We start from the raw sequence: 11,890 nt of genomic DNA on the forward strand, positions 1-11,890 counted from the left end.
TAAACGGATCGCGATGAGCACTGCGCCCTGATAGATACTAGAGGGTCGTGGCAGCTACCAAAAATGATAATAGTCTTACCTGTTTGGGTATATCGTCGCACAGGACTGACCAATAATATCGTGAATCTCTTCTATTTGCCGCCTATGAAAATTTGGACAACAGAATATCTGCGGATGGGCAATTCAACCCAGGGAATTACGAACCCTTACGGCATTCAACCAGAATGGACGCTCCTCAACAGTACAAGCAGCCCTCTCGGAAGGGCAAGAAAGCATGGAGAAAACACGTGGATGTGACGGATATCCAAGAGGGACTCCGATTAGTTCGAGAAGAGGAAATCAGAGGGTGTGTATACAGCGGCTTTGCAAAATAAAGTCTCTCAATGTGCTGACTTGGGTGTGTGAAGAGGGGTAATTTCAGAGAAGCCGTCAGAGGAATTGTTCACAATCGACACTACCGGATCCGAAGAAATTGCAAAATCGCAAAAGCACAAGAAGCCACTCAAGGCAGATGAGATTATTGCGCAGCGGTCCGCTATTCCCAGCGTTGATAGCCGCAAGCGCCCGAATTCTAAGGTCACGGACGGGGTCATTGAACCCAAGGCAAAAAGGCCAAAGGGTAGCGATTGGGTCAGCACAAAAGAGTGGGAGCGATTAAAAAAAGTAGCGCAGGAAAACAATCCTGCGATAAGACCGGAGGACGAAGCAACCTACGATCCTTGGGCAGATGCACCAGACTCGTCAGCGGAAAAGAAGGATTCCCAGCTTGACTTTGTGGAAAAGCCGAAGCCCATCACTCCGCCGCCGACATTAAAGCAGCCGCCGATCTCTCTAGCTGCAAATGGGAAACCAGTGCCATCGGTCAAGAAACCAGATGGCAGCGTCAGTTACAACCCCGTGTTTGAGGAATGGGATCGCGCCTTGACAAGAGAAGGGGAGAAAGAGGTTGAGGCCGAGAAAAAAAGGATTGCAGAGGCCGAAAAGCAAGCAGAGCGACAGCGGTTGGCCGAGGAGGCAAAGAATGATGACGGGGAAGTCAAGTCTGACGACGAGAGCGCTTGGGAGGGCTTTGAGAGCGAATATGAGAATCCCGAATTCCTCAAAAAGAAGCAGCCACGAAGAAAGACGAAAGCCGAGCGGAACAGAATCAAGCGGCGGAAAGAGGCTGAGCAGAAAGCGAAGTGGGAAGCTGAGATGAAGAAGCGGCATCAGCAGGCAGAGCAGGCGAAGAAGATTGCCCGCGAGATTGCCGAGAGAGAAGAGGCACGAAAGCAACTACAAAAGCAAGACGATTCGTCCGAAGAAGGCGATGATACGGTCCTGCGAAGACGGCCACTTGGGAAAGAATTGTAAGTCGCATTTCCCCTACAAAGAGTTGGCTATAATTATTTGACTAATTTGTTGTCAGGCCCCCGGAAAAACCGCTAGAACTGGTTCTTCCTGATGAGCTAAAGGATTCTCTACGCCTGCTGAAGCCAGAGGGCAACCTCTTGGACGATCGATATCGAAATCTGGTCGTCAATGGGAAGATTGAATACCGGAAGCCGGTCACACGCAAGAAGCCCAAGACGAAAGCCACCGAGAAGTGGGCTTACAAGGATTTCAAGGTTCCTGGATTATAATCTACTGCTGTCAAGTTCTGACCTGAATAATAGACTGCAAAAGATACTACGTACGAGTACGGAGAACGGGTTGTAACTTTAGAACTGTATACCAGTTATTCGGAGTTATACTTTGCCCCATCAAGTGGGTCATTTTGCGGAGAGCATATGCACTAGATCGTATTAGGAAACATACAATCCACATTATGTAATAATCGTAACTTGTTCGTCGAGAAACACGAGTCTCGATCAATCAGCTTGAACGTGGATCGAGATCTTGCTGGTGTCGTGTTCAGCGGGAGTAGCATTCCATGCCAGAAGCCGCGACCCATCGTTTACAGACCAGCCGCCGGCCTCAACTTCCCCGATCACGCAATGGATGTCTGACATGTAAGCGACGAAAAGTTCGCTGCAACGAAGAGAAGCCGGTGTGCGGTCATTGTAGTCGTCTGCGCCTGGAATGCCACTGGAAAAATGCAGATGCACCTACTCCTCCGGCCGGTGACCCGGCTCGCTTCCATCAGCCCATGAATCATACTGGCACCGTGACAATGTCCCAGCAAATGGAGCAGCCGCAGCAGCAGACCCCCTTTGGGGATCCCATGGGATTCTCGGGATATGTGATGGATCCTCTGGCGGATTTGTTTGCCTTCAGAGAGCCGTCTATCCAGGGGTCGACAGGCTTTGATGCCACTCAGACAGATGGCATGCTTATGGATGCGCCGACGACATCGGTCTCAAGCAATGCGTCGGATGTTGATGACACTGCTTTGCAGATGACGGTTCCTCCGATCCTGGAGCCCGTGGAGAACGGTCCGAAATGGGCGTCAGCACGCGCGTTGTTCCAGAGAATGGCGGCGTCATCTACGATGGTCCGTTCGGCTGTCGTGGCGTTTGCAGCTATCCAGTCACAAAGGTCGCAGGGACGGGCCAGTGTCGACTACCGGCCCTTGTATGACCGTGCTGCGACAGAGCTGTCGGCGAAGTTGCTGGAAACCGACGGGAAGACGCCGGCTGTCGATGAGGAGTTGGTCTGCATCTTGACTACGGTATTCCTCCTGGCGTACATTGATGTAGGTTACCCTACGAATTTGGAATGTTCGAATGCTGAACTTGTCCAGCTACTAACTGATCGGACTGATTTGGCCCATTTGAATATTCAAAAAGCACATAACGCTATTCAGCGATCGAAGAAGACTGATGTTGGCCCTTTGGGTTTGTGCTACAAGATGCTATTCAATCTGACATGGGCTAATGCACAGGATTTCAGAGAGGAGGATTATCTCCTGGATTCGACTTCTTGACGCACGCGCAGCGACGGCTGGGGGTGAAGGGCCATTTGTGAACGATAATACGGGTCTGTACGCACCGCCCATTCAGACTCGAGCCTCTGGCTCAACACCTCAACGGACAAGCCAAAGTACAAACGGCAACATCGAAGAAATCGTATATGATTTGCTTTGCCAACCAGGGCTTGCGTTCTTTCAAGAGGTGCAGTCGATAACCGGGCGAATCACCAAGATCGATCACTACCGACGCAGTCGAGGAACTGTCGAAGACGAGACAGAAGTCATGGCGACGGCTGCCGAAATTATGAAGGATTTGGCATCGTTGTATGATTGCCGGCCGTCGATCATGGATCATGCTGTCGCTGGAGACTTGGGCGAGAATGTCATTGCCAGGCACTTGGCCCAAGCCATCATTCGCTCCTATCGGACATATCTTGCCAACTTTTACGCTTGCTACATCCATATCCACCGCGTGGCGCACCGGCACCTACCGCGGTCAAAGATGCTGATCAAAGCGATTGGTGAGATTAAGGGCCTGGTGCATCGCATGATGGCGAATGGGGAACCACTTCCAGTGAATATTCTGTGGCCACTGTTCCTTTGGGGCAGCGAGGAGGATGACCCCCAGGAATGTCGATGGATCGTGGACACCATCCGCAGTCTGCAGCATGTGGTGACGAATGCCGCCAATGTGGCCAATCTGTTACAAGAGGTTCAGCGACGACAGTTAGAACGTGGACAGCGCGTTGACATACGAACCGTGTCCATGGAACTATTCAACAGTAGCTTTGCCATTGTCTAGGTCTACATCTTTCTACCTCAGGTCTATTTACCATGAAGCTACGGCCGCCAATTGCTCCTCCACTGGCAACAGTTCGTACACCCGGCTGGTGATGCATTCCCGCTTCTCCGCGTCAACGAACTTGGGCACTGGCCGACGGCAGTCTGCACTGGTTTCGGGGTAACCGCGGATCTTGACGACGATCCATTTTGTGCCATTGAGCCCGCCTTTGGCAAGGCCCCATTCGGCCTTGCTCAGTTTCTTTTGAAGCTTGGTTGCTTCGGCAATCTTTCCCTGTGTGAACAGGTTATAGATCTCAACAAGGATCTACTTGTGTCAGCACCTATTTCGATGGCGACATGGGCCGAACTTGGTTACCCTAGGAAACACATTGGCGATGCCCGCAATGCAGCCCGTCCCGCCGACTGACAGCGCAGGAAATAGCCAGTCTCCCTGACCGGCAAGAGCCGCAAACCGACTCGGGTCGTTTGTCTCTGCCACTCGAGCGACCTTTGCAATTCCACCGCAGGTCAACTTGACGGCGCAGATATTCGGGTGCGCGCTGAGCTTGTCGAGCATCTCTGAGTTGACATCCAGCCCAGCCACGACGTCGGGGAAGTTGTAAATCACGATAGGAATGGGCGAATTATCTGCCACCTCGCGGAAGAAGTCGACAATCGCGGCCGGCGTCAGTGCGAAGTGGAAGTAACTCGAAATCAGCACGAGCGCGAAGTCGGCACCGTTCCGGTGTGCCGCTATGGTCTGGTCAATGACATCTCTTGTGCAACCACCAGAGCAACCGGCAGTGAGAGGAAGATTGGGTTTGCCCAATTTGATAGCGATATCCCGGGTTTCTGTGATCAGGCGCCCTTTTTCGTCTGGCGTGAGGGAGATGGCTTCAGCATTGGTTCCGTTGACAACGACTGCATCCCATTCCGTCAGCGTAAGACTACCAAACTGGTTGGAAGATACATACCGCCGTGCACACCGGACTTGATCAAGTACTCCAGATGTGCCCGCTGAGTGTCCCAGTCAATATCTTGCCGAGGATTGCCATGGAAGAAAGTTAACGTCGGAACATGAACACCGGGAGGGAATGGCTTGCTCGCGGAACCCATTTTGCATTCAATGACGGAATCCAGACACGAATCTACAAACCCAATGGCAACGGGAAATATGTAGAAGGGATATCTTTTGTAGTCTTGCATTTCAAATCCCACGTAGATACTACCCATCCTCTACCTCTCAACAATTATACGAACAGCACAAGCGATCCAATCGCTTACAATGACCTCCTTTCCAAGTATTGAAACACCATCATGTGTTCTACCTATCCGATCGGCACGATCCCCGATTCCCCCATAACCCCATATGGAGTCACGGAGTACACTTCCCCAGCTCTTTTAGAGCTCTTTTTAGCGCATGCGAGCCGACCCGAGCCGATCGGCTTCCTCGCCGCCGCCATCCCGACGGCGACCGCCCATTCGCCGATACGAACTAAATCGGCATCGCTTGGAGAATGGGTGGACTTTCATGAATCATTTTGCTCTTAGCTTCCTATCTAATTCTTTTCTTTTGCGGGATGGAGAAATCCGGGGTAGGAGGAGGAAGCTCTGCGGCGTCGTCAATTTAAATCTCTTGCGTTCCCCCCCGCGTTTGACATGGGTTCTATGCTGCGCCGGGTTTGTGATTCGAGTTGTTGGGATTTTAATATTTAATTTTTTTTATTAGAACTCGAGATGGGAATTCTAAAGCCCTTCTCTTCGGAGCAGAGGGTGGAGGATGTTGAGGGCCGGCCGCGGTCTGGAGGACCGGGCCAAGGAGCAGATGCAGCGGTGGCGGCGACGCTCGCAGAGCAGAGGGTTGAAGTGACGGAGGAGGATGTACGTGACCAATTCGAGCTCTAAAATTGAGAACCGATGCTAATCGATATGTACAGGATAAGCGCATCAGAAGAAAGACGGATCGAGTGATTCTCACAATCTTGGTCTGGATCTACTTCCTACAGGTACGATTGATCAGGGTCTTACTGGTCTGGTTATATCCTGAGATGTTGGTTAGGTTCTCGATAAAGCTGTCCTCGGCACGGCGTCGCTTTTCAATCTGCAAGAAGACACCGGACTCACGGGCCACCAGTACTCACTGGTGGGCTCCATCTCGCCCATCGCACAGCTGGCCTGGCAGCCGTTCTCGACTGTGCTGATCGTCAAGGTGCCGCATCGGATTCTGATGCCCACGCTCGTGCTGGGATGGGGCATTGCGGCGGCTTGCATGGCCGCGTGCCACAACTTTGGCGCCTTGCTGGCTGCGCGGTTCTTCCTCGGTCTGTTCGAGGCCGGGTGCTTGCCGCTGTTTAGTGTCATTACGTCTCAGTGGTATCGCCGCGCGGAGCAGCCCGTGCGTGTGGCTGCGTGGAACGGCCAGAATGGGTCTGCAACTATGGTGGCGTCTGCGCTGTCCTACGGCTTGGGGCATATCCCCTCTAATCTTTTGAAACCATGGCAAATGTAAGTTTAAACTTCACCTCTCTGCTGTGGGATCCATCGATGAATTGACGTATATAGTATCTTTCTATTTGTCGGCCTATTGACGATCGTCAGCGCATTCCCTGTCTATTGGAAGCTCGACAATGACATTCCGTCCGCCCGCTTCTTGACAGACCACGAGAAGCTGCAGGCCGCCGAGCGACTGCGTGCCAACCAGACCGGCATTGGCACGCGCGAGTTCAAATGGGAACAGGTGTGGGAAGTCGCGCTTGATCCCAAGAGCTACCTCTGGCTCAGCCTGGCGGTCCTCATTAACATCGGCGCATCCGTGACCAGTATCTTCGGTCCTCTCGTCCTCTCCAGCTTCGGCTTTGACAAATTCGAGACTTCTCTGCTCAACATCCCCTTTGGTGCTGTGGAAATGATTGTCATCTTTGGTGCCTGCTATGCCGCGCATAAGGTCCGCATCAAGTTCGCCATTCTCGTCGGGTTCCTGTTGCCGGTTATTGCTGGGTCGGTTATGTTGTACGTGCTGGACCGCGGCCCGTCTGAGCGCGCGGCACTCGTTGCCGCCTACTACCTACTTGCATTCCTTTTCGCTGGCAACCCGCTTATTCTCGCCTGGATTGTTGGAAATACGGGTGGTGCTACCAAGCGATCGGCGACGCTGGCTCTGTTCCAGGCCGGTTCGTCCGCGGGGAATATCATCGGACCCCTACTGTTCAAGTCACAGGACGCCCCCTTTTATCTGCCCGGCCTGCGCGCTGTCCTGGCCGTGTTTGTAGCAGCGATCGCTTGCGTCTTCATCCAACTTGCGAATCTGATCCTCCTGAACCGGCTCCAGGCCCGACGACGTGTGCGCAACGGCAAGTCTGCTGTCATTGAGGACAAATCAATGAACGCAACGTACCGTGCCGAGGGCAAGGAGACCAGTCCGGAGGGAGTTGTCTTGGGCGAGCATGCCTTTGATGATTTGACGGATCGGCAGAACGATGAATTTGTATATATTTACTAGCGAGTTACTGCTTTGTGAACATTGATGACGTGAAACTCGAGATTCAACCTTCAATGCATGGACCGTAGATCAAGACAAGATATGATTGGTGGGGAGCTCACCATTCGACTTATGTTTGCATAGTTTGCAATGTTTGCCAAAGCTTGCACCAGTTCTTATCAAAAATTCCATGCTGACAGGCACGACTTGCTCAAGGGAGAGTCCGAAAGCATCAATCACAATGGCTTTCAAATACCGAGGGTAGACACAATGGATCTCAGCAACCTCTCGAGCAACTGGAAGAAACTTCAGGAGAAGCTGAAGAAGGACAGTTGCACGACCAAGCGCAAGATCTCGGCTGTTGACGGCGGCGCCGAGTCAGCGGACAAGCATAATGCGAAGCGAAGACGGCCCGACAAGACAAAAGACGTTCAGAAGGCTTCAAAGGCATCGACGAAGAAAAGCATGGATAAAGAGGACAAGCAGGAACGAAAAGATGGGTTGACGCGGAGGGACTCGACTATATCGGTTCAAGAGGAGAAATCGCCGCGTGCACGGGTCAATGAGGGCTTATCACCAACGTATGTATTCCAGTTTACCGCATGGAGAGAGACGGTTTGGGAATCTAAAATTTTACAGAGCAGAAATAGGCAAATACGTCGCCATTGACTGCGAAATGGTTGGCGTTGGCCCGGAGCCCGATAAAGACTCCGCATTGGCGCGCGTCAGTATCGTCAACTGGCACGGCGAGCAAGTCTACGATTCGTTTGTGCGGCCCAAAGAGAAAGTCACCGACTGGCGGACGCCTGTGAGCGGTATCACACCCAAGGACATGGTGCATGCGAGATCACTGGAGGAAGTGCAACGGGACGTCGCGAAGATTCTTGACGGCACGATCCTGATCGGCCATGCGGTGCGCAATGACCTCGACGCGTTGCTGCTCAGTCACCCGAAACGAGATATCCGCGATACCAGCAAATATCCCCCTTATCGCAAGCTCGCCGGGGGCGGGTCGCCGCGGTTGAAAGTCTTGGCTGCGGAATTTCTAGGGATAAAGATCCAGGAAGGTGCACATTCTAGTGTGGAGGATGCCAGAACGGCGATGATGCTGTATCGAAGAGATAAGGAAGGGTTTGAGCGGGAGCATGCGAAGAAGTGGCCAGTACGGCCGTCGGCGAATGATGGCAGTGGGAAGCCGAAGACGAAAAAGAAAAAGAAGAAAAAGAGTCGGAAGCGGTGATATTTTCTTATAATACCACTGTGTCTATACCCTTTGGTTCTTTGCTGTACTTGTCTCAATAGACTTGCATATCTGTACATGTCGGTCTTTTCCCGGTAGAATCTCGGATCTCACTAAGTTAATCAAACCGCGACACGACGCGTCCAATTCTTCACCACTACAACCATTCCATACCAACTCAATCACCATACAGCAACGCAAAGGAATAGGAAAAAAAGCAATGTTCTCCCTCCACACTACTCAATCCTCTTCCTCCTCCGCCAACCAATCCTACACCATCAACGTCCTCCCCTGCCGCATCCACCACGACGGACCCATCGACCTCTCCACGCGGCACTGGCAGCCGACAAAAGACGACAATGGTACGACTCTCAATTCCGCACACGGGAACCAGATAGACACACTAACGCAATTTCTTTCAGAGGAACATTACACGGCATACTTCCGTGGCCGTAAGCTTAGAGGTCGACGCGTGGAGGTTCCGGAGGGATACAAGGGTATGATATCTTTTTGACTTGGATATACCTTTTAATTCCTCGCTAATTGATGGGTGATGTAAAGGAGTTATTGCTACGCCAACGGACAGAACTCTACCCCCGTCTACCGCCGCTGAGAATGAAGAGCAAGAAGAACAGGAGCCGGTAAAGGCGCTCCAGCAGCAGGGCACGTTCGATGCTATTGTGGTCTGGGGTCATGAAAATGTGCCGCCGGAGGATGATCCGCATGTGAGAGGTGTGGAGGAATGGGTTAAGTTTGCGTCGGTGGTAGGTCCTGCCTGTGCTTCTGGAGTAAAAAAGGGCAAAAGGGCTGATTAGGGTTGATAAGATGCATGCACCGTCATCATCGCAGGAGGAAGGGAAATGAGAGCCAGGTAGGGTGTCGGAGTGTTTACGGCATCTACTTTCTGTGACTGGATGAAGAAGAGCCCCTGCCGTCTCGCAGATTGACGGGCCGCAGCGATCATTCAGGCGTCGATGGACTGACTGCCTCCTGGCCGGGAAGCGCCGATTAACAGCGTCGTCCCGATCCGCCATTCCTGACCGCATGGACCACAAGGCATCACTCTATGCGCATGCCTCGCACTCTATCCGCCAGGATTATGCATCTCCAGCTTGTGCTTCTATATACCTGGTCAAGTCCAGGAATAAAGGTAGTCATCACACATCGTCATCGTCATCATCTGTGTCCCCCCGTCCATACCGGGAATTAAACCCCTTGCCGTAACGTTTTTCATCCCACGATCCGTAGTAGTAATCATACTCGTCATCCCACTGCTCATCGTCTGACGCCCCATGGCGATATCGCGCGTAGATCGCATGTGTGTCGTCGAACTCGTCCGCTGATGATAATTCACTATCTGGATAGTCATTTGCAGGGTTATCCTCCGCTGGATGAAGGAAGTAACGTTAGTAGATTACCCATAGGAATATGGCCATTTGGAAGGCTACCATTTGAGTCCACATCTTCCCCATCCCAGTTCTCATTGTCGCCCTCTTCGTCCTCGAGAAAGGTGTCCCAGAGTTCCTCATCCTCTGCTGTAATCACGACCACCCCGACGTCCCGGCGCGTGGGGTCGATGCCGTACGGGAAACCCGCCGAGGCAAAAGTCACGTCCGCCTCGGAGTTGGTGATAGCCGTCGCGATTGGAGCGCCGGTGCCCGGCCGCACCGGAACCCGGATGTATGTGTCGTAGACGTAGTCGCCATCGTCACTATCACTCTCGTGTTTGTCTTCAGCAGCAGGGCCGCTTTCTGCCGTGGACGGAGGTGATTCGACTCGCCCGGCTCCGCGCGGCTTCGGTCGCGGACTATACTTCAACGGCGGCGGCGGCACTTTTGGCAGCTGCGGCTTCTTCGGGGTAGTAGCAGTTCTCGCCGGGGCATCGTCGCGCATGTCCATGGCATTTTCCTCCCTTTCCAGATCCATAGCCACGGCTTCGAGCTCTCGCGCCAAGCGATCTAGATCATCTGAGTCATCGTCGAACTTGCTCGCGAGCTTCTTCTTTGCTGCATCTGCGGTCGCCTTTTGCTCCTCTCGCCACTTTTTCTCCGCGGCGTTGACCACCGGGCGCTTTCTCTGCGCATCTTTTTTCGGACTCGCAGCGGTCTGCGCCAGCGTATCGACCTCAGCAGTTGCACCCTCTGACCCTTGCTCCTTCTTCTGCCTCTCGAGAGTTTCCAGCGCGGAAACACCCCTCAGCGATGGAGGTCGTGTCAGCTTTTCCACCAGTACGGCCCTCGCTGGAGAGCTGCCATCTCTACGTTTCGAAATTCCACCCGTCGAGGACTTCAGTATACTACCGCCATCCGCAGACCTGCCTGCGGTGCGCGAGATGTGAAATCGACGAAGTGTCGTCGGAAAGGACGTTACTGTCGGCGACGGCGATTCGTCTGATGGCGCTGTTGTAGCCGGAGCAGCAGTATCTTTCTTCTCGTCGGCGGCAGGCTGGAGAGAGGGAGGCGACGCCAGTGCCCGCCTTCGCTTCTCTTCTGCTTCGCGCTTCGCAGCAGCTAGTTTACGTTCCTCGCGAAACTCTGCGCCGGGGGACGTTGCCCGCACGGTAGGTATACCATTACTGCCGCCCGCGGTTTGTCGCTTGGGATATACCGTCGAGCTCACTGATCGCGGGCTCTTGATTGCCGCTGTCCTTGGCGATTGCAGTGCAGCAGCATCGCGGGGTGCATTTCGGTCGTCACTGGTGTGCACTCGCTGGAAGATGAAGTCTGTGAATCGTCGCTTCTTTTGGTGGAGCTCAGTTTGGATATCTGTTTCAACAACAGTTAGGAAAATATGTTCACATGAAACAAGGTCAAGTACATACAGAGCGTTTCCACGGGCTCCTCTTCTCGGCGGCGCTTGATGTTAATCTGCTCTGGAGGAAGCGCCATTTTCCCTGGAGTCTTGATGACCGACGGAGCTCGTACAGCTCCATTGACAAGCTCAACCGCCAATTCATCCATAATAATAATCACGTGACTAAGAAGTAGTTCCAACTTCGATGTCGGCGCTCTGCAAAGTCAACAACGGGACTCGAGGAGACAACGAAGTTCATATGCAGAGGATACAGTATTATGTTTCAGATTGCTTGTGCCTATATATCCCGACCTCTAAATGCTCCCTTTTTTACATCCCAAGAAACTGCCCTTCATTATCTCACTCCAACCCCGGGTCATGATTCAGTCACTTCACCAGAGATTAGATGGCATGGCGGAAATCAACATTTAAGACAAAAAGAAAGAAACATGGGCAAAACAACATGCACGAAGGGAAGGAAAATTTCGCAAATCAGACACAGGATAGAAAGGGTATATCTGGTCCAGGATATCTCGTGTCCAAAAACCAAACACACAAGGAACGTAGTAGCCAGCTAGCAATACAAGGGGGAGGGTATTAAAAAGAAGATTAGGTCAATATGAAATTGGGGGAATAGGGAAATGTAAACAGATAACAGTAAGGAAAAACAAATGGATACAGAGAAGGAAATGGGGAATCAATCAAA

At 52.5% G+C, this 11,890-nt stretch overlaps 7 protein-coding genes across 7 annotated transcripts; 5 read left to right on the forward strand and 2 right to left on the reverse strand.

Annotated features, from left to right (window-relative positions):
* Positions 1-224: 224 nt before the first annotated feature.
* Positions 225-1,622, forward strand: VTN49DRAFT_5701 (uncharacterized protein; the record flags this gene model as incomplete). Its single annotated transcript, XM_069413788.1, has 3 exons — positions 225-346; positions 408-1,349; positions 1,409-1,622. 3 exons carry the CDS (start codon positions 225-227, stop codon positions 1,620-1,622), a joined length of 1,278 nt encoding a protein of 425 aa, XP_069266424.1.
* A 530-nt stretch (positions 1,623-2,152) lies between these two features.
* On the forward strand, positions 2,153-3,692 carry VTN49DRAFT_5702 (uncharacterized protein; the record flags this gene model as incomplete). The annotated part of the gene is made up of 3 exons (XM_069413789.1): positions 2,153-2,674; positions 2,723-2,816; positions 2,872-3,692. The coding sequence occupies 3 exons, from the start codon at positions 2,153-2,155 to the stop codon at positions 3,690-3,692; spliced, it is 1,437 nt and encodes a 478-aa protein (XP_069266425.1).
* Positions 3,693-3,719: 27 nt separating this feature from the next.
* On the reverse strand, positions 3,720-4,789 carry VTN49DRAFT_5703 (uncharacterized protein; the record flags this gene model as incomplete). The annotated part of the gene is made up of 3 exons (XM_069413790.1): positions 3,720-3,998; positions 4,050-4,594; positions 4,648-4,789. 3 exons carry the CDS (start codon positions 4,787-4,789, stop codon positions 3,720-3,722), a joined length of 966 nt encoding a protein of 321 aa, XP_069266426.1.
* Positions 4,790-5,410: 621 nt separating this feature from the next.
* Positions 5,411-7,172, forward strand: VTN49DRAFT_5704 (uncharacterized protein; the record flags this gene model as incomplete). The annotated part of the gene is made up of 4 exons (XM_069413791.1): positions 5,411-5,554; positions 5,611-5,679; positions 5,733-6,178; positions 6,236-7,172. 4 exons carry the CDS (start codon positions 5,411-5,413, stop codon positions 7,170-7,172), a joined length of 1,596 nt encoding a protein of 531 aa, XP_069266427.1.
* A 249-nt stretch (positions 7,173-7,421) lies between these two features.
* On the forward strand, positions 7,422-8,391 carry VTN49DRAFT_5705 (uncharacterized protein; the record flags this gene model as incomplete). Its single annotated transcript, XM_069413792.1, has 2 exons — positions 7,422-7,732; positions 7,791-8,391. The coding sequence occupies 2 exons, from the start codon at positions 7,422-7,424 to the stop codon at positions 8,389-8,391; spliced, it is 912 nt and encodes a 303-aa protein (XP_069266428.1).
* Positions 8,392-8,611: 220 nt separating this feature from the next.
* On the forward strand, positions 8,612-9,255 carry VTN49DRAFT_5706 (uncharacterized protein; the record flags this gene model as incomplete). Its single annotated transcript, XM_069413793.1, has 4 exons — positions 8,612-8,753; positions 8,814-8,888; positions 8,953-9,155; positions 9,217-9,255. 4 exons carry the CDS (start codon positions 8,612-8,614, stop codon positions 9,253-9,255), a joined length of 459 nt encoding a protein of 152 aa, XP_069266429.1.
* A 293-nt stretch (positions 9,256-9,548) lies between these two features.
* VTN49DRAFT_5707 (uncharacterized protein) lies at positions 9,549-11,279 on the reverse strand (the record flags this gene model as incomplete). Its single annotated transcript, XM_069413794.1, has 3 exons — positions 9,549-9,778; positions 9,840-11,156; positions 11,213-11,279. The coding sequence occupies 3 exons, from the start codon at positions 11,277-11,279 to the stop codon at positions 9,549-9,551; spliced, it is 1,614 nt and encodes a 537-aa protein (XP_069266430.1).
* Between the last annotated feature and the right edge of the window lie 611 nt (positions 11,280-11,890).

Source organism: Thermomyces lanuginosus, assembly GCF_041956635.1.
Source record: "Thermomyces lanuginosus strain ATCC 200065 unplaced genomic scaffold VTN49scaffold_35, whole genome shotgun sequence".
Taxonomy (NCBI): Eukaryota; Fungi; Ascomycota; class Eurotiomycetes; order Eurotiales; family Trichocomaceae; genus Thermomyces; species Thermomyces lanuginosus.